Below are 18,655 nucleotides of genomic sequence, written 5' to 3' on the forward strand. Positions count from 1 at the left end.
ATGGTAGGCTAACCAATACAGATGCAGAGGTCTTGTTTGGTTCCATATACCTACACAAATACAGGAAAAAATAGAACCAAACTGTCAATTTTTTGGGGGGTCCAGAAATGACTCAAAAATTAGTTTGAGAATGCAAATGATTTACAAAAATTAGAAATACAAAACATGGACAAAATTAACACTATTTTAGTTGCTGTCAATGAAATATAGTACATATGAAAAATATATATCTCTAATTTTGAGGTGGATAAAATTGTGTTTGTGCATGCCTACACAAGACATGGTGCACTGAATTTGAGGGTAGGCGTACTACAGATGTACATTCTACAGTTTCTGCATATGGTGAGTGAGCGAGTGAGTGAGTGAGTGGGTGAGTGGGTGGGTGAGTGAGTGAGTGAATGAGTGAGTGAGTGAGTTTGGTGTCTGTGGGTCAAAATGGGGTGTTGTAGCATGTATACTCAATGAATTCCTTTTTCTTTTACATGTTCTCCAAATCTTCACAGGAAACAAACCAAAGCCATGGAGTTTCAGGTTGAAAAATTATATCTGTATTATTTTTCTTTTAGTAAGAATCTGAAATGACCCAAACAATGTACATAGAATAGCTGTTAAAGTTTTGTAGCTATGCTTGTCGTAGCAATGTATTGTATGCATTTATAGTAAACAGGACAAATATTTTACTTCGTCTCCTTCTAGAGTCAGCTCCACCCTTTCCTGCTCCTCTGGATTCTCACTGTCAGACTCTGCAACAGAATAGAACACAATGTAAACTTCAACAGCGACACCTTGCCTCAATTCACCAACTTGCATCAGGGCCTAAACTTTCACAGTTTGATTTATACCAGTTTAGTAGATACAGGCCTTATTTTCAAGAATCCTTGAGTGATATTTTTGTTGCACTTACTTTTTGAGGTCTCGGGTAGCTTTGGTGCAGAGTCTCTGACAGCTAGAAAGAGAACAAATATTAATCAACCAATCTATTTGTCACATGTAATAAAAGTGTCAGCTCCTTCCATTTGTGCAACAAAAACAGCTCAAGTGACTAGCAATATTTAATACATGTCTACATGTTACATATATACTGTATATATGTATATATTGTGTACTGTATATGCTATAGCCTACAGTTCCTTGCAAAAGTATTCATACCCCCTGAACTTTTCCACATTTTGTCATGTTAGCACAAACTTAAATGTATATTATTGGGATTTGATTTGATAGATCGACACAAAGTAGCGCATCATTGTGAAGTGGAAGGAATATGATATGTGATGTTAAAGACTTTTTACAAATAAAAGTCTGAAAAGTATGGTGTGCATATCGGGTCCGTGTATCATTCGTTCATTCCATTTTCAATTTAAAATCAAAAATCAAAAAACGAAAAAACGGTTTGTTTTTTAATTATTCTTTTAATAATCAAATTCAAAAATACAAAAAACGGTTTGTTTTTCTTATTTTTGATTTTATGCTCACATCAAAAATAGCAAATCGAAAAATGGGCCACGATTGAAATTTGATTTTGATTTTTCATTTGATCCAACTTGCGTGACCCGGAAGATTAAAGTCGTACTTTAATGAGATTAGTTCAAATAAACACAAGAAGTTTGTGCTCTAGAGAAAGGATCAACACTCAGTGAATAACCTAAGCCCTATGATAAGCTAATATGGCAAGGCTTAACTATACAGACCAGTGAGCAGTGATAACTAACATGTCTTTGGGGTCATCGGGTGGGAACCTCCTTTCACCAGTGTTTCATCTGGTTAGAGTCATAATACTACGAGAATAAAGACGTAGTTTTTAAGGAAATAACCAACAACAAACAGAATGTCAGTTTGTCTTTCATGCTGTAGCCTACTTGATTAGGTTCGGGAACCGGCACGTGTCAGTCGAAATGCGCTGTTTGTGACTCCGGGCCCAGCTCTGCCACTGATTGGCCAGTCTGACATCCTGCATAATACATAGGCTATAGAACGTTAGTGAAATGCATAGGCCTCACAGAAACATGCGTTCGTTTGGGGACAAGTTAGTGGTCACGTTACTTGTTCCACAGGCGAAGGACCCCGGACACATAGCCTATAGTAAATACACCGGTTGTAAGTAACCTTTAACATAGCCTACGTGAGTCTTTGTGACTCTTGACTCTTGTCCCCTAACTAACGCTCGTTTCTGTTTCACTAACGATATTTTCACCTGATTAAGTCACATCCTGTTATTTCCTCTGTAAACCTAACGTTACAGCAGCCTGCAAGCATGCTGTGTCAATAAATCAGCTCAGACACTGTTAGAAATGTAATATTTAGCCTAATAACATCATGCTACAGCAGTGATAACGTCAGCTTTAGTCAAATGGCTCTAGCTCTCCCGGTAAATGTCATAAACTCTGGACACATTTTCCCTGTATGTTGACATGATAATGGCCGCGTTTCCCAGATCGCTCTTAGCTTAAGAAGATCTTTCACTAAGAAGGAGTAGTAAGATCGAGCTGACCCACTCTTAACAGCCTTCTTAGCCACCAAACGCTCACAGATCCAGTCGCAGCAGGCACATTAATGATGTTACAACAGTGTGCGCCGTATAGGCTATATTTTGATCTATTGTATAGGTTACTTCAGATTTATATTGTTTGGCATTAATTGGTGACAGAAAAGAACGAATTTCATTCTGCAGGGAAACGTGTGTCCTCACTGCGCATATTGAATCTTGAATCTTGAATATGAAGACCCTGTGTGCGCTCAGAGCTGTGGCACAAGTTACGCACCGAAATCTGGCCTTAGAAAAATAATAATAAGACGAAAAATAAGTAGGTTGTGTGTGACCTATGGCTGATGAGGTGGTGGGTGATCGATGTGCCTGACATCGATTGATTTAGTTTCAGCACCACGGTAGTGGCCAGCTCCTGTTAAGAGTTTCTTACAGAGCGATCTCAAGCAAAATCTTAAATGGATGCAGAAAGTGAAAAGAACGCAATAGCCTAATTTAACAAGTTGCCTCTATTGAAAATACATTTAATCTCTGATTCAATTTGAAAGCTATTTCTCAAGACAAGTTATATAATTACCTTGTTTGCTTTCATTGTGTTTATATCTTAACAGGAGCTGGCCACTACCGCGGTGCTGAAATCAATCGATGTCAGGCACATCGATCACCCACCACTTCATCAGCGCACATACATACATACATCAAGTCACACACAGCCTACTTATTTTTCGTCTTATTATTATTTTTCTAAGGCCAGATTTCGGTGCGTAACTTGTGCCACAGCTCTGAGCGCACACAGGGTCTTCATAAAACATAGATTCAAGATTCAATATGCACAGTGAGGACACACGTTTCCCTGCAGAATGAAATTCGTTCTTTTCTGTTACCAATTAATGCCAAACAATATAAATCTCAAGTATGAAATAGATCAAAATATATACAGTGCGCACTGTTGTAACATCTCCTTGCTTAGTGTAATACTAGTTCTGACCCCCTTTGTGGATGTGCAGTATGTGGTTCTGAGCGAAGCAGTGGCTAATGTGGCACCTTTCCTGATCTCATAATTACGAGATCTTATCTCATGATTACAAGATCCTTATTTCGGTTTCTAATTTATTTATCCAGTTTATGCAATGCGCTTTAATAGTTCCGGGTCACGCAAGTTGGATCAAATGAAAAATCAAAATTTTTGTATTTTTGAATTAGATTATTAAACGAATAATTAAAAAACAAACCGTTTGTTCGTTTTTTAATTTTTGATTTTAAATTGAAAATGGAATGAACGAATGATACACGGGCGAGGTGGCTGCAGTCGTTTTTTGGCACAACATGGGACATTTTTGCTTGGCATTAGGTTCGTTCGAGATGAGCCAGTCCTGCGCAGATTCGATCACCGGCGATCGGCGCACAATGCATGCCGGTTAGTTTTGTGTCCGACTTCATCCCAACTTGCTCTGATGTATTACAAAAGTGGACGGCGATAAAACCGCGAGAGCGAGGCAGCCGCAGTTTTTAGAGCCAGGCGCTGCAGTTGCTCTCCACCGACTGCACCGCCTGGCTCTCACCTGATCTAACAGCTCATTGGTTCAGATGCCCACTCAACAAGATGACATTTTAGATAAACTACTCATTTTTGTTGTATTCTAGAGATTAGCACGCCCAGCTGCATCGCAGTTAAATCCAGTTTAGCAGCTTCCTTAATTTGGTCCTCCATTAACGCGAGTAGTGGCGAAATACCTCGATAGCATCGCTAATGTGGTCTGTAGGATCTGTAGCGGTCACCATTGTTGCTATCCTCACCAGTTACCCACCGGCGTACAGCTTGACATCAGCGTGGCGCTGATTGGCTAATCGCTAGACCCTCGGCGTTCATTGGTCCGTCCATCGTTTGGACGAGATAAATCGCAAATTCATTGCAGTATGCCAGACCAGAGATGCAAGCCTACTCAGCTGAGTGGGCGGGGTCTATGGTCTGGAACCAGGCTAGGCCTGATCACTTTTTTAATGAATTGACATCATTCCAGACAGGATGTTAGTGTGTCTGTGACTTCCTGTACGGACTGAAGGCTGCTGGAAACTGTCGGGAAACTGTCCGACTTCACCGCAGCTTTTTGTCACCGCCCCCCGCTGCGGCCGCCTGCTCTCGTCTACTTTTCAGGCGAGGTGCAGTTCATCTCGAACGAGCCTATTAACTCAGCTCTCACAAACTGCGCCGTGAAGCGTTTGTCACAGACGTGAATAGGACTTCTGGGAATCTGTGCTCGATTACTTGTCCTTATGGACCGGAAATGTGGCTCAGTAAACTGAAATTGACTTTGAGAACTGAAATTTAAGTATGAAAACTGAATCTGCGAACTGAACTATTTGACTAAACTGTCTGAAACACTGTTTGTGTTTTGTGTCAAATTTTTTGTTCTATGTTTTAACTTGTAAAGCACTTTGAGTTGCATTTTATATGTATGAAAAGCACTACAGTATATTAAAGTTTGATTTGATTTGAATGTGCAGTTAGCATAAAATGCCATGTCAAAGCAAAGAATTCAGTTTAATTTTACTAAATTCAGTTTCAAATTATTGCAATTCAGTTTCAAAGAGTAAATTCAATTTCAAATTATGCCATTCAAATTCAATTTCTAAATACAATTATTACAGGTGCCCTATTCAAATTGTACTGAATCTTGGCTTTTACACCAAAACAGACTTGATGGTGTACTGGAGTGCATTATATTAAGCAGTCTTCCTTATACTTTTGTTCAATCCATTCACATACATTGAGGGGGACAAAATATTAGGAACACTTTTCATATAGAGAAATGTCATCACCACTGCAGTTTCCTGGTGATGAGGAATTGGTGTCCAGCCTCTTCAGCAGTTGTTACTGCAATTTGATGTTCAGGGCACGAAGAGTATCATTTTCAGCCTCAACTGCTGCTCTTATCCTCTCCTGCTCCTCCAACCTACAACAGAAGGAAATGTGTCATGACTAACTGACATAAGAAACATCAACTATTTTAGTGAAATTTATTAAGTGACGTTATCTAGCTATTTGTAGTGGAGACAGATGCACGTGCACACAGTTTGTCAATATTCAGAAATCACTAAAAGACCAAATCTAAATTGTGTGTTGACCTAATGTAGCTTATGTAAGAGCAGCTCCATATCATGCTGTTTTGGCATACAATACAGAAAATATCACATCACACAGTGAACTGATGACTATAAACACAATTACTTTGGGAATATAATGGTTACACAGCTCAATAATCCCTTTCAGAAGTGATTTTTTTTTTCAGCAGGAAACTTTTAATTGTCATTATATACTGTATATCCATCTAGTAGTGTTCAGGGTGTCTACAGGTATCAGACAAAGATATACTGAAAAGGTATTTTCAAAGACCGTTTCAGTATATCTTAAACTAATTTTAATTTAATTTAATTAAACTTATTCAAGCATTGCAGGTAAGTAGTGTATATGTGGTCCAACGTAGAAGTAGTTTTTTATGTGGAAATGTGGTTATCAGAGTTAATCTGCATTTTTCCAACAGCTAAATGTGTTGCTCTGACAAAAGAAAACACTTTTTCACACTTAAAGCTGTAAGAGTATAGAATGAGCTTCCAGAGGAAGTAGTGCAGGCTCCATTAGTGAATTCTTTTAAAAATTGGCTTGATAAATTCTGGTTGAATGAGGACTTTTTAGAATATTACAAAGCAAAGATATGATTTTTTTGTAGACTGATTACTGTTGAGGTAATGTGGAATTTATCTTGGATATTTTTGTTATATGTATTTTAAATGACATGTATAGATTATTGAAGTTTTTAACTGTATAATTGAGTGGGGTTTTTTTTGTACTGTATGACTGTTGCTGTTTTGAGTCTGATGTAGAGGATTTGTATCCTACGGAAGCGCATTGCATTCACTGGATAAAAAAAATTAGACATCTTATCTCGTAATTACGAGATCCTGTCTCATAATTACGAGATAAGGATCTGAGGATCTCGTAATTATGAGATCAGGAAAGGTGCCACATTAGCCACTGCTTCGCTCAGAACCACATACTGCACATCCACGATGGGGCGTCGGAACTACTGTAACCAGCTGCCACTCGGGTGGTGCCATCTTGACTATATCCCATATCTTTATTATAATGTGTATATATTGTAAATTACGACGGAGTATTACACTAAGCAAGGACAACAGTGCGCACCGTGTATATTTTGATCTATTTTATAGCCTACATCAGTTTTCGTCTTATTATTATTTTTCTTCCGCCAGATTTCAGTGCGTAACTTGTGCCACAGCTCTGAGCGCACACAGGGTCTTCATAAAACATAGATTCAAGATTCAATATGCGCAGTGAGGACACGCGTTTCCCTGCAGAATGAAATTTGTTCTTTTCTGTCACAAATTAATGCCAAACAATATAAATCTCAAGTATGAAATAGATCAAAATATATATGGTGCGCACTGTTGTCCTTGCTTAGTGTAATACTCTGTCGTAATTTACAATATATACACATTATAATAAAGATATGGGATATAGTCAAGATGGCACCACCCGAGTGGCAGCTGGTTACAGTAGTTCCGACGCCCCATCGTGGATGTGGTTCTGAGCGAAGCAGTGGCTAATGTGGCACCTTTCCTGATCTCATAATTACGAGATCCTGATCTCGTAATTACGAGATCAGGATCTCGTAATTACGACATAAGGTGTCTAATTTTTTATCCAGTGAATGCAATGTGCTTCCGTATTATCATGTATCAGATCTTTTTCATTAAATTTCATTAAATTAAATTAAATTTCATTAAATGCAAGTATAAAGTACAAAGGCAGTATTCAGTGGTAGGTTTAAAAATATGTCACATCAAATGTGAGCTTTCACACAGAGAAGCTTGACTCATTCTGACAAATACAAAGTAAAATATGGATAAATTAAATTAAATGTAGCATTTTTAAGACCTGCAGACACTTGTGATATGACAAGCAGGTTAAATCAAACATTGCTCTAAAGATCAATTCTCATGTCAGAACACATTGAAAGAAAAGCATACATGTTGCTCAGGCCTATTCAAAACTCCCTTACTTTTTTTGGTTTTCCTGCAGTTGCAGAGAAACTTCATTGAATTTCTTTTGATATTTTTTTTTTTTGCCTCCTCAAAAACTTTTTGGGGAACGACTCCACCATCATCATCTTCATCTTCATCATCAGAGAACTGATCATGTAAAACATGCTCTCTGATTTTTTTTGTTGGGGTTGGGCAGAGTGGACTCTGTTTCCTCTTAATTTTCCTCTCTTGAATTATGGCCAAGAGGTTTCCTCTTTTGCCCTCCTCGGCAGCTTTTTTCTGATTTGTCTGGAAAACATGGATAAAAGCATAAATAGGAAAGGACATCAGTACAAGACTTGCATGCATACAAACAAATCAAACATACCCAACAGTGTGAAATCAATATATAATTACTGGATAGATTAATACCATTATTGGAACTTGATCTCAAATATTTCTTTCTTTCTTTCTTTTTGTGTGACTGACGCTGGACGGTTTTTAATTTGGATAGATGCAGAAGATTTAATACTAAAATGTGTCAAGCATAGACTGCCTCAAATAGACTTCTACATTTGAGGTTATTATTACTCCAAGACACTAGATGTCACTGGCGCTGCCGGGTTACTTTTTGTGCTTTTGCTTCATCTCTCTCGGGCGGTGGCGGTGAAGGACTGCTCTCCCGGACTTTCTTCACTCGGACTCGTTTTCCCTTCGCAAGTTCCTCCTCAGTTTCTTCTCTGGACTCTGCAATGTAAACGACATTTGGAGGTAAGTTATGTGATGTTTAAAGAGAATTCTGGTCATTTTAAAAATATGGCTCTATTGCAAGCCTATCACTTGTGAAGACAACGTTAGAAAGTTAGCCGCTAGCTGCTAGCACAAACAGACATTATTTGAAAGCTAAACTGACTTTAATACTGCCATGCGGTACAAATATAGGCTAGTATGTGAGTCATCCTGTCACTAAGAAAATAATATATATATATATATATATATATATATATATATATATATATATATAAACTGATCAGTGCTAGCTTCCCACAGCTAACCTTGCTAGCTAACGTTACTGAGGCTGATGAACTTTTTTTTTTGACGAACTTGAATGGCTAAGGCACGCAGATATCCAAGTTGAGTAATGTTAGTTAAAGGTCTCCAAGTATGACATAGAAGTACGTTGGGTAACTTCACAGTAGTTGCTTTTAAACATTTCGTTGTGGTGACTGTTCATTGAAAATAAAGCTCTTGAATCGTTTTAAGCCATCATTAACTTTACTCACCCTTGAGAAGCAGAATTTGTCCCTTAAAAAAATCATCCTGCCAGCGCACCCAGTATATTTTTAAGGGTCGCAGCCGCTATCAAAATCCTTAATGTAGGATGTAGGAACAATTTCCTTACATCCATCATCAATATATTTGACATAAGCAAACATTTTGTCAGTTAACCTTACCGTTATCTGTAATAGCAATGAATTTCTAAGTGATGCAGTGATTTCTACTAGAACGGCGGGAAGCGCGAGGCTATGTTCGCGAGCTTGTGCCCTGTTGCCATGGTAACAGACTTCTGTCAAGTGTGAGAGATATATAGATAGATAAGATCCCACTTTTAAAGCACTGCCTTACAGATTTTGATGGTTTGGATGAAAAGGTTAGTTATGATTTGTTAAAAATTCACAAATGTCCTTTTAATGAATCTTCCCTTCATAATTCTGATTTGATGTTAACTTAGATAATGACTGTTATATTTCCAAAAGTTGAATCAACACATCTCCAAATCAGTTTCAACAACATTATAATCTTAATGAAGTAGGAGTTATCACAGAACTGCAGGCAGCATCAGTTTTAGCTTGGTGTTAACACCAGCCAACACACATTTACTGAGAGATGGAGCAGGAGAAACACAGAGGGTGATCTTTTATCATAGTTTTGGTTGTCTAGACACACCGGGGGACACACTTACAGTATGTTGAAAAGACATTAAAAAAAAAGTATGTATCAGGCTCAGTCAATAATTACTGTATGTCCATGTTGTTTAGAATGCCAAAACGCAAGTACAAGAAGTTCTTGGAGCCTAACAGTACAATTAAAATACCATGACCAAGACTGGAAAGTCGACATTTGCATGTAAGTCACTTCATGAGAAATATATGATAACACATATGAATTATATGAAATTCAGTCTATTATTCAAAGGATCTATAACTTGTGTCTTACCTGAGTATGTTCTTTTAAGGATGACTGCAAAGATCCACACACTGCAGATGTTGAGGTGAGAGAGTAATGTGCTCTTCAAATTTGTGGTGAGACGGGTTCAGCGATACATCAATATCATACATATTGTTTCAGTAATCAATGATCTGGTATTGCTGCAAAGTGAAAATATTGTCTTTGCACACAAACAGCTGTTTGAGTTATGATGAAACACAATGCTGATTCATCTATAAATCAAAAGGTTGTCTTTTTTCATTTTAAGTTTAAGCAAATGCATTTCCCATAACTCTGTGCTGTTTCTAATATAATAAAAAAAACCCATCTATTTTGAAATTTGCCAGCTTTTTTCCCACAAAAACCTTAACTACAACTACAAAAGACCAGTGAGTATAACAAGTCTATTATATTCTTTTTATTAAAAAGAATATATAATTTTTCATTTGAATATCTGGAAGAGTTCAATAATTAGCCTTTAGTTGTTTTTGTCAGTTAATATACTGTAAATGTAACTGATTGTGTTAAATGGGTCTATGATATTGTCTCATTTCAGTCACAGTCCTTTGAATTGAATTGAAATTGTATCATGGCAGACTTAATTATATCACCAGATATTGTATCTTTCTCCAAAGAATCAATATAATATCACACCATACAGGGTTTTCCTGTATGGTGTGATATTATATTTACTCTCTGAAGGGAGAAAAAGTTAGTAAGAAGTAGTCTGCTGGAGATATTGTAATGTCAGGCCATCAACCTTGATCTATATCATGGGGAAACTTGTGATTTGTTGTAAGACTAGTAAGTACTACATATAGTATTGATCTTTACTATGTGCTTGTGCCATCTCTTCATCCTGTGCAGACGAGGTCTCCATCTGGCCACCCTGATTTGGACTTTGATTCAGATGACACAGCTGACCCGGTGAGTTTTACTACCAACCACACTTGCAAGATTTTGACGTGTTGCTGAAATGGTTTTCTAAAACGACTCTGGGGTCTTCAGGATTTAGCTTGCACTGGCGATCACAGAGATCAAAGGCACAGAACCAGTCCAAACCGGAGTACTGCAGATGTTGAGGTTAGTGATTTATCCACATTTTTTTTATGTAGAGGTCTGAAATTTGATTTCAAAAAGTGTGCAGCAACCCTGCCATCCCTAGTATTGGCTACGCTATTATTCTAATGTTTATGCTGGTGAAATGATTGCACATTTTGAACATTTTCAGCACATTTTAACGATACCGCAATAACACTGATAATTAAGCAATATCACACTCGAGCTCGTGATGTTGTACTGTGATATCGTCACGGCTGTGATTGTCTTCGGCACTCGGCCTGCAGCCTCGTGCCTATGACCGAATCACAGCCGTGACGATATCACAGTACAACATCACGAGCTCGAGTGTGATATTGCTTTTATACAACAGTTCAACAGTTAAATAAGCAAGGCTGATTAAGAAATGTTGAAAAATGAGGACAAAATAGATAATTTAAGCATTTTATTTGTCTTCCGCCAACAAAAATAGTTCCCTCAGGACTCCGCTGTCACCGTTGCTATGTAACGCAGACATGGTGCGCCAGGCACTTACTCTTTATACACATTTATCTGCACGTTTCCATTAATTGTGCAGCCGGTGAAATAAGTCTCTGATGACTGCACGGTGGACTGTCGCTTCACAGGCACAGCCGACTCTGCCTTCTGATCTGACAGTATGTTGCTTTTCTCCAAGTCATTGAGCTCCGCTGATGAAACACTGACAAACCTGGATGTGTGCTCAGATGGATTCAGCTTCTCCTCTCCCTCATCTTCCTCTGACGACCATTCATAGTTCAATTCAAAACTTATTTTAGGAAATAAATCTATATTTTTGGCTGTTTGACAGTGGATGAATTAATTAGCCTACAACGCAACTGCTGACCTAACTAACACTAACCGTCAGTTTTGATATGATTGTTGATAGCAATCAGCTGTGAGGCGGAGTGATACATACACAGTGAAATAACCGTGATGTTGTACTCCAATATCATCACGGTTTTACTGTCTCTCGACCAATCAGATTGCAGGGCCGGAACTAACTGTTGTATAACTGTGATTATTTTTGTCACTATAGTCATGCTATGAAATTCTTACATTGTTTCATCTCTAATCTTTACTATGTGCTTGTGCCATCTCTTCATCCTGTGCAGACGAGGTCTCCATCTAGCCACCCTGATTTGGACTTTGATTCAGATGACACAGCTGACCCGGTGAGTTTTACTACCAACCACACCTGCAAGATTTTGACGTGTTGCTGAAATGGTTTTCTAAAACGACTCTGGGGTCTTCAGGATTTAGCTTGCACTGGCGATCACAGAGATCAAAGGCACAGAACCAGTCCAAACCGGAGTACTGCAGATGTTGAGGTTAGTGATTTATCCACATTTTTTTTATGTAGAGGTCTGAAATTTGATTTCAAAAAGTGTGCAGCAACCCTGCCATCCCTAGTATTGGCTACGCTATTATTCTAATGTTTATGCTGGTGAAATGATTGCACATTTTGAACATTTTCAGCACATTTTAACGATACCGCAATAACACTGATAATTAAGCAATATCACACTCGAGCTCGTGATGTTGTACTGTGATATCGTCACGGCTGTGATTGTCTTCGGCACTCGGCCTGCAGCCTCGTGCCTATGACCGAATCACAGCCGTGACGATATCACAGTACAACATCACGAGCTCGAGTGTGATATTGCTTTTATACAACAGTTCAACAGTTAAATAAGCAAGGCTGATTAAGAAATGTTGAAAAATGAGGACAAAATAGATAATTTAAGCATTTTATTTGTCTTCCGCCAACAAAAATAGTTCCCTCAGGACTCCGCTGTCACCGTTGCTATGTAACGCAGACATGGTGCGCCAGGCACTTACTCTTTATACACATTTATCTGCACGTTTCCATTAATTGTGCAGCCGGTGAAATAAGTCTCTGATGACTGCACGGTGGACTGTCGCTTCACAGGCACAGCCGACTCTGCCTTCTGATCTGACAGTATGTTGCTTTTCTCCAAGTCATTGAGCTCCGCTGATGAAACACTGACAAACCTGGATGTGTGCTCAGATGGATTCAGCTTCTCCTCTCCCTCATCTTCCTCTGACGACCATTCATAGTTCAATTCAAAACTTATTTTAGGAAATAAATCTATATTTTTGGCTGTTTGACAGTGGATGAATTAATTAGCCTACAACGCAACTGCTGACCTAACTAACACTAACCGTCAGTTTTGATATGATTGTTGATAGCAATCAGCTGTGAGGCGGAGTGATACATACACAGTGAAATAACCGTGATGTTGTACTCCAATATCATCACGGTTTTACTGTCTCTCGACCAATCAGATTGCAGGGCCGGAACTAACTGTTGTATAACTGTGATTATTTTTGTCACTATAGTCATGCTATGAAATTCTTACATTGTTTCATCTCTAATCTTTACTATGTGCTTGTGCCATCTCTTCATCCTGTGCAGACGAGGTCTCCATCTGGCCACCCTGATTTGGACTTTGATTCAGATGACACAGCTGACCCGGTGAGTTTTACTACCAACCACACCTGCAAGATTTTGACGTGTTGCTGAAATGGTTTTCTAAAACGACTCTGGGGTCTTCAGAATTTAGCTCGCACTGGCGATCACAGAGATCAAAGGCACAGAACCAGTCCAAACCAGAGTACTGCAGATGTTGAGGTTAGTGATTTATCCACATTTTTTTTATGTAGAGGTCTGAAATTTGATTTCAAAAAGTGTGCAGCAACCCTGCCATCCCTAGTATTGGCTACGCTATTATTCTAATGTTTATCAGGGTTCAACGCTAAGGTTTTTTTTCACTTGCCCTATAAAAATTGTTTAAGTGGCTATCAAATAACAAAGACTGCAGTTATTTTTATGTTATGTAATCTTTATTCACACTGTATTTATTAATTAAAACAACATATGTCATGTATTGTAGCTTAATGCCATGCCCACCTCTATTTATTTTTCACCCCTCTCTCCAGTTCTGCTGTATTAACACCGGGTTTAATATATTTTGCTTCCATCTCTCTGCCCTGCTCTACTCTACTTCAATGCTACTTAGCTCTCTCTCTACTCTACCAGTAGACTACCACATCCACCTGTTGCACAAAACACACACAGCAGTGTTTCCCCTAGGATGGAGTTGTAGCAGCGGAGGTGAAGCACACGCATGAAAAATAATTTTCACATGTGTGAAACTTTTTTGTATGATTGCAAAGCACAGTCTGCTGGGATGTTTATATGTATCTACTGGCACCAGAAGGGCTCTTTAGGACTAAGTACATACAGTACATGTGTGCACAGTAATGAGCAGGTGAAATGTCTGTCTGGCTTACATATGAGGTGTCTCAAGATTTAGGAACGTACAATTTTATTGAATATAATAAAGTAAAAAGTCACTTGACGTGCTGCTGTTTTGTGCTATGACCTATTTAAGTGCTGGAAGTTGTTATTTACGTGACAATGCCTGAACGCAACACAAGCTCAGCACCAAGAGTGCTGTGCTGCTCTGCTGTGTGAGCAGCGTGTTTGTTTGTGCGTAACAGCAGTCTGTTGATGGTTATTTATACACTGTCCATAACAATAACTTTGTCAACTGACAAACTGCACCGGGCTCGGGGTCAGGTTTAGTCAGGAAAATGCGGCCCGAGCTGCTCTAGCGTGCTCACCTGTGTGTGTGGCGGAACTCCGCCGTGCACGATACAGAGAGCAGAGGAGAATTGTTAACGCCTGACCATGTAGAGACAGAAATGACACGATGGCATAACACCATAAATAGTATATTGTTATGTTATCATATGAAGCGTCCATCGGGCAAAATAATATGACTTTAGTTTATGAAGAGGTAAGACAGTGCAGCATGTAGAGAGGCTTCAGTGTTGATTGACTTCACTTGTGCCATGTAACCAATCAATGGGGGCTGTGGGCAAGACATTGTTACACACCGTGTGCCAGTGACTTCAGGCAGAGGGACCGCTGCATCAGAGCCAAAGGAGCGCTTTTTAAAATACATTTATTTTATCAATTAGTTATTAGCAACTTGCCTGATCAGGCAAGTGAGTTTTTAGTTTACATGCCCGACCTTGAGTTTTACTTGCCCCGGGCAATCCTTATTGTTGAGCCCTGTTTATGCTGGTGAAATGATTGCACATTTTGAACATTTTCAGCACATTTTAACGATACTGCAATAACACTGATAACTGATTATTTTTGTCACTATAGTCATGCTATGACAGTCTTACATTGTTTCATCTCTAATCTTTACTATGTGCTTGTGCCATCGCTTCATCCTGTGCAGACGAGGTCTCCATCTGGCCACCCTGATCATGAGGTTGATCCAGATGACATGGTTGACCTGGTGAGCTCTTCTCCATTAGTTTTGGGAAATTCTGTTTCTTAAAACTTGTGGACTGACCGATTATGTAAATGTAGTAATTCAAACTTGCCCAGTCCTTGTCAAGCTAGAATTGAGGCTTGGCTTCACCTCAGACTTAGCTAGTGCATCAAATGAATCTACCAACCAGATATTAATTTCTGGGTTCACTGTCATTTTATGTCAACACAGGTACTAATGAATGTCTGTTCTTTATCATTTTATAGCTCCTGTCTTCACCTGGTCGCTGTCTCCGTACATCTGTGATGCAACCAAGTGACCTGGCCCAGCAGTTGGGTTGTGATTCATCATCTGAAGGCTGTGACATTTCTGAAACTGAAGATCCTCCAGAAGATGATCCATTCAGACAGATAGGTTCTGATACAGACATAGACTGTTTACTAATGTCAGCAGGTACAACAACAAAGGCTGAGGCGCTGCTCATGGTAATGAGTCATGCAGCAAGGCATAATATAACAGGAACCCAGCTTGATGATTTGTTGAAGCTCATAAATACTCTGTTTGGCAAAGAGGTGTTACCTAGATCAAAATACTTGTTCAATAAGGTCTTTAAAAACGACTCAGAAATAGTGGACTTTCACTTCTACTGCAAAACCTGTAAAATATACATTGGCACACAAGAATACATAAAAGACAAAAACATTGCACAGTGTGCAACCTGTAGTGCTCCCATTGAAATCAGTTCCTTGAACAGTGCAAGCTTTTTTATCAACGTACCAATTGCACCTCAAGTTCAGGCACTGCTTGAAAATCCTGAGATTCAAAACGGCATGAGCTACAGACACCAAAGGCCATGCAATAATCATGTCATCTCTGACATTTATGATGGTGAGAAGTATCAAAACTTGTCAAAGCCAGGTGGAATTCTCTCAGATCCAAACAATCTGTCATTTAATTTCAATTCTGACGGCTCACCTGTATACAAGTCTTCTAAATTTTCAATATGGCCCATACAGCTGCATTTAAACGATCTCCCTCCCAAAATGAGATTCCAGAATGTAGTGCTTGCAGGTCTTTGGTTTGGGTCTCAAGAGCCAGTCATGTCTGTTTTTCTCAGACCATTTGTTGATGAGGCCAAAACACTGGCATCCAAAGGTGTGTCTTGGAGAAAAAATGGAACCTCTCTGAATAGCAAAATTGTTGGACTGTGTTGTTGTGTAGACTCAAAGGCAAGACCAGCCATGCAAAACACCACACAGTTTAATGGATACTTTGGTTGTGGCTTCTGTTTACATCCTGGTACTCTGGTAGAGAAGCAAGTGAAGTACACTGTGACTGCCACAGAATATCCTGACAGAGAAGCTGAGAAAATGCTGGCAGATGTGGAGCAAGCAGTAGCACAAAACAAAAGTGTCAGAGGAGTGAAAGGTCCATCACCGCTCATAAACATGCCTTATTTTGATATAGTGTGGGGCTTTGTTCCAGATTATATGCATGCTGTGTTACTCGGTGTAATTAGACAGCTCACAGAGCTTCTTTTGAACAGCAGTGGTCAACCCTACTACATTGGGAGTCCCAACACTATGAGAGTGCTAGAAAACAGGATCAAGGACATAAAGCCACCACACCTGATAACACGACTGCCCAGACCCCTTGCAGAGTTCAAGTACTGGAAAGCCTCAGAGTGGCGATCCTGGCTCCTGTTTTACAGCTTGCCCGTTCTGAATGGTGTGCTACATCCAAGATATGTGAAGCATCTAGGCCTTCTGGTGTCAGCAGTATTTCAACTTTTGAAAGAGAATGTTACCTTCCAAGACATCAACAAAGCAGATAACATGCTGTTTGAGTTTGTGGCGAGGTTTCAGTTGCTGTATGGGCAAGCATCAATGACATTTAATGTACACCTGCTAACTCACCTTGCAAAGTCAGTTAAACTGTGGGGGCCACTGTGGGCACACTCAGCGTTTGTTTTTGAAAATGCAAATGGTGGTCTGTTGAAACTGGTTCATGGAACAAAGTGTGTTGCTCTGCAGATTGTGAACAAATTCCTTTTGCACAGAGCAATACCACTCTTCACCACAAAGTATGCAGTTGGTGAGCAAGTTAAGGAGTTCTGTTTGGAAATGACAAATGACCGAAGGGTAAAGAGTTTCACAAAATGGCAAGACACAACTGTTCTGGATAATGGCAGGGTCACAGAAACTACTGATGCTGAGAAACATGCCTTCATTTCTGCACAAAAACATGCACCAGATGAAATGGTAGTGCACAGGAGAATGGTGCATAGAGGACTGGTTTATACCAGCAAAAACTACACCCTCAGTAAGCGACGCAGAGACTGTTTTGCAAAGCTGAGTGATGGTGTTTATGGGGAAATCCAGAATATCATATCATTTCCTTCAGAGGGTGGTACAGAAATTGCTGTATTTTTCAAAAAGCTTCATACTCATGACTCCTTTCCTTTATCACATGGTTATGGGTTTGTGTCACATATCAGACTTGTACGTGGAAGCCTTTTTTCTTCTGATGTCTGTCTTCTGTGTCTGATTTCAGTGGACAGGCTAGAGCAAAAATGCATGGTTTTAAAAACAGGTGATCAGACGTACATTTGTGACTTCCCAAATGCACATGAGAGAGACTAGTCTTGATCAAAAATTCTGTGGCTCACACTTGGCTGAAATACTATAGCCGGGTTTCCATCAGTCTTTTTTTATTTGCAGTTTGTGCTTAAAATAACCTGAATGGAAAGTTCGAAAAAGTTTTTTACGCTTGAGGGAGGTGGAAAAGTTGGCATATCAAAAAAGAGGAAATGTGAAAAAGTGTGATGGAAACAGATTTAGGGTGTATTCTACGGAGCCCCTAAAGTTCCCAAAAAAGAGGAAAAAACTAATTTGTGCGCGGATTTAGCTTATCTCGTGCGCTGTCCGTGGTGCTGAAATCCCCGCTCCTACTGACAGCAGACCGGGGGAGAAAAAAAAGACATTTCTTTGCTCTGTGCTTTCAGAAAATAGTCCCACTGTGTTTGCAAGGCATATCAGGCTGTGTGATTATGCACAAAGATTGGTTAACGCATTGGAGCAATTTCATACAATTGTGGACATTTAACATGATAAACTAATTTCAATTCGTACTCGTACTCGTCGTCCTCCGCTTATCCGGGTCCGGGTCGCGGGGGCAGCAGCCTTAGCAAAGAAGCCCAGATAGTCCTCTCCCCAGCCACTTTCGTTAGCTCTTCCGAGAGAACCCCGAGGTGTTCCCAGGCCAGCCCGGGCGATGTAATCCTTCCAGCGTGTCCTGGGGCGGCCCCAAGGTCTCCTCCCGGTTGGACATGCCCAAAACACCTCCCAAGGGAGGCATCCGGGAGGCATCCTTACCAGATGCCCGAACCACCTCAACTGGCTCCTCTCGATGCGGAGGAGCAGCGGCTCTACTCCGAGTCCCTCCCGGATGTCCGACCTCCTCACCCTATCTCTAAGGCTGAGCCCAGCCACCCTGCGGAGCAAACTCATTTCGGCCGCTTGTACTCGTG

At 39.8% G+C, this 18,655-nt stretch overlaps 1 protein-coding gene and 1 long non-coding RNA gene across 2 annotated transcripts; both read left to right on the forward strand.

Moving 5' to 3' along the window:
- The first annotated feature begins 8,191 nt into the window (after positions 1 to 8,191).
- LOC144458765 (uncharacterized) lies at positions 8,192 to 11,986 on the forward strand. The gene is made up of 7 exons (XR_013488147.1): positions 8,192 to 8,296; positions 9,565 to 9,652; positions 9,762 to 9,797; positions 10,081 to 10,122; positions 10,601 to 10,660; positions 10,742 to 10,816; positions 11,926 to 11,986. It is a non-coding gene; the product is annotated as an uncharacterized LOC144458765 (long non-coding RNA).
- A 29-nt stretch (positions 11,987 to 12,015) lies between these two features.
- On the forward strand, positions 12,016 to 18,039 carry LOC144458775 (uncharacterized). Its single transcript, XM_078162219.1, has 5 exons — positions 12,016 to 12,141; positions 13,251 to 13,310; positions 13,392 to 13,466; positions 15,091 to 15,150; positions 15,393 to 18,039. Exons 4-5 carry the CDS (start codon positions 15,139 to 15,141, stop codon positions 17,766 to 17,768), a joined length of 2,388 nt encoding a protein of 795 aa, XP_078018345.1. The 5' UTR covers positions 12,016 to 12,141; positions 13,251 to 13,310; positions 13,392 to 13,466; positions 15,091 to 15,138; the 3' UTR covers positions 17,769 to 18,039.
- The last annotated feature ends 616 nt before the right edge of the window (positions 18,040 to 18,655 follow it).

The sequence above is a fragment of the Epinephelus lanceolatus genome, chromosome 19, assembly GCF_041903045.1.
Source record: "Epinephelus lanceolatus isolate andai-2023 chromosome 19, ASM4190304v1, whole genome shotgun sequence".
NCBI lineage: Eukaryota > Metazoa > Chordata > Actinopteri > Perciformes > Serranidae > Epinephelus > Epinephelus lanceolatus.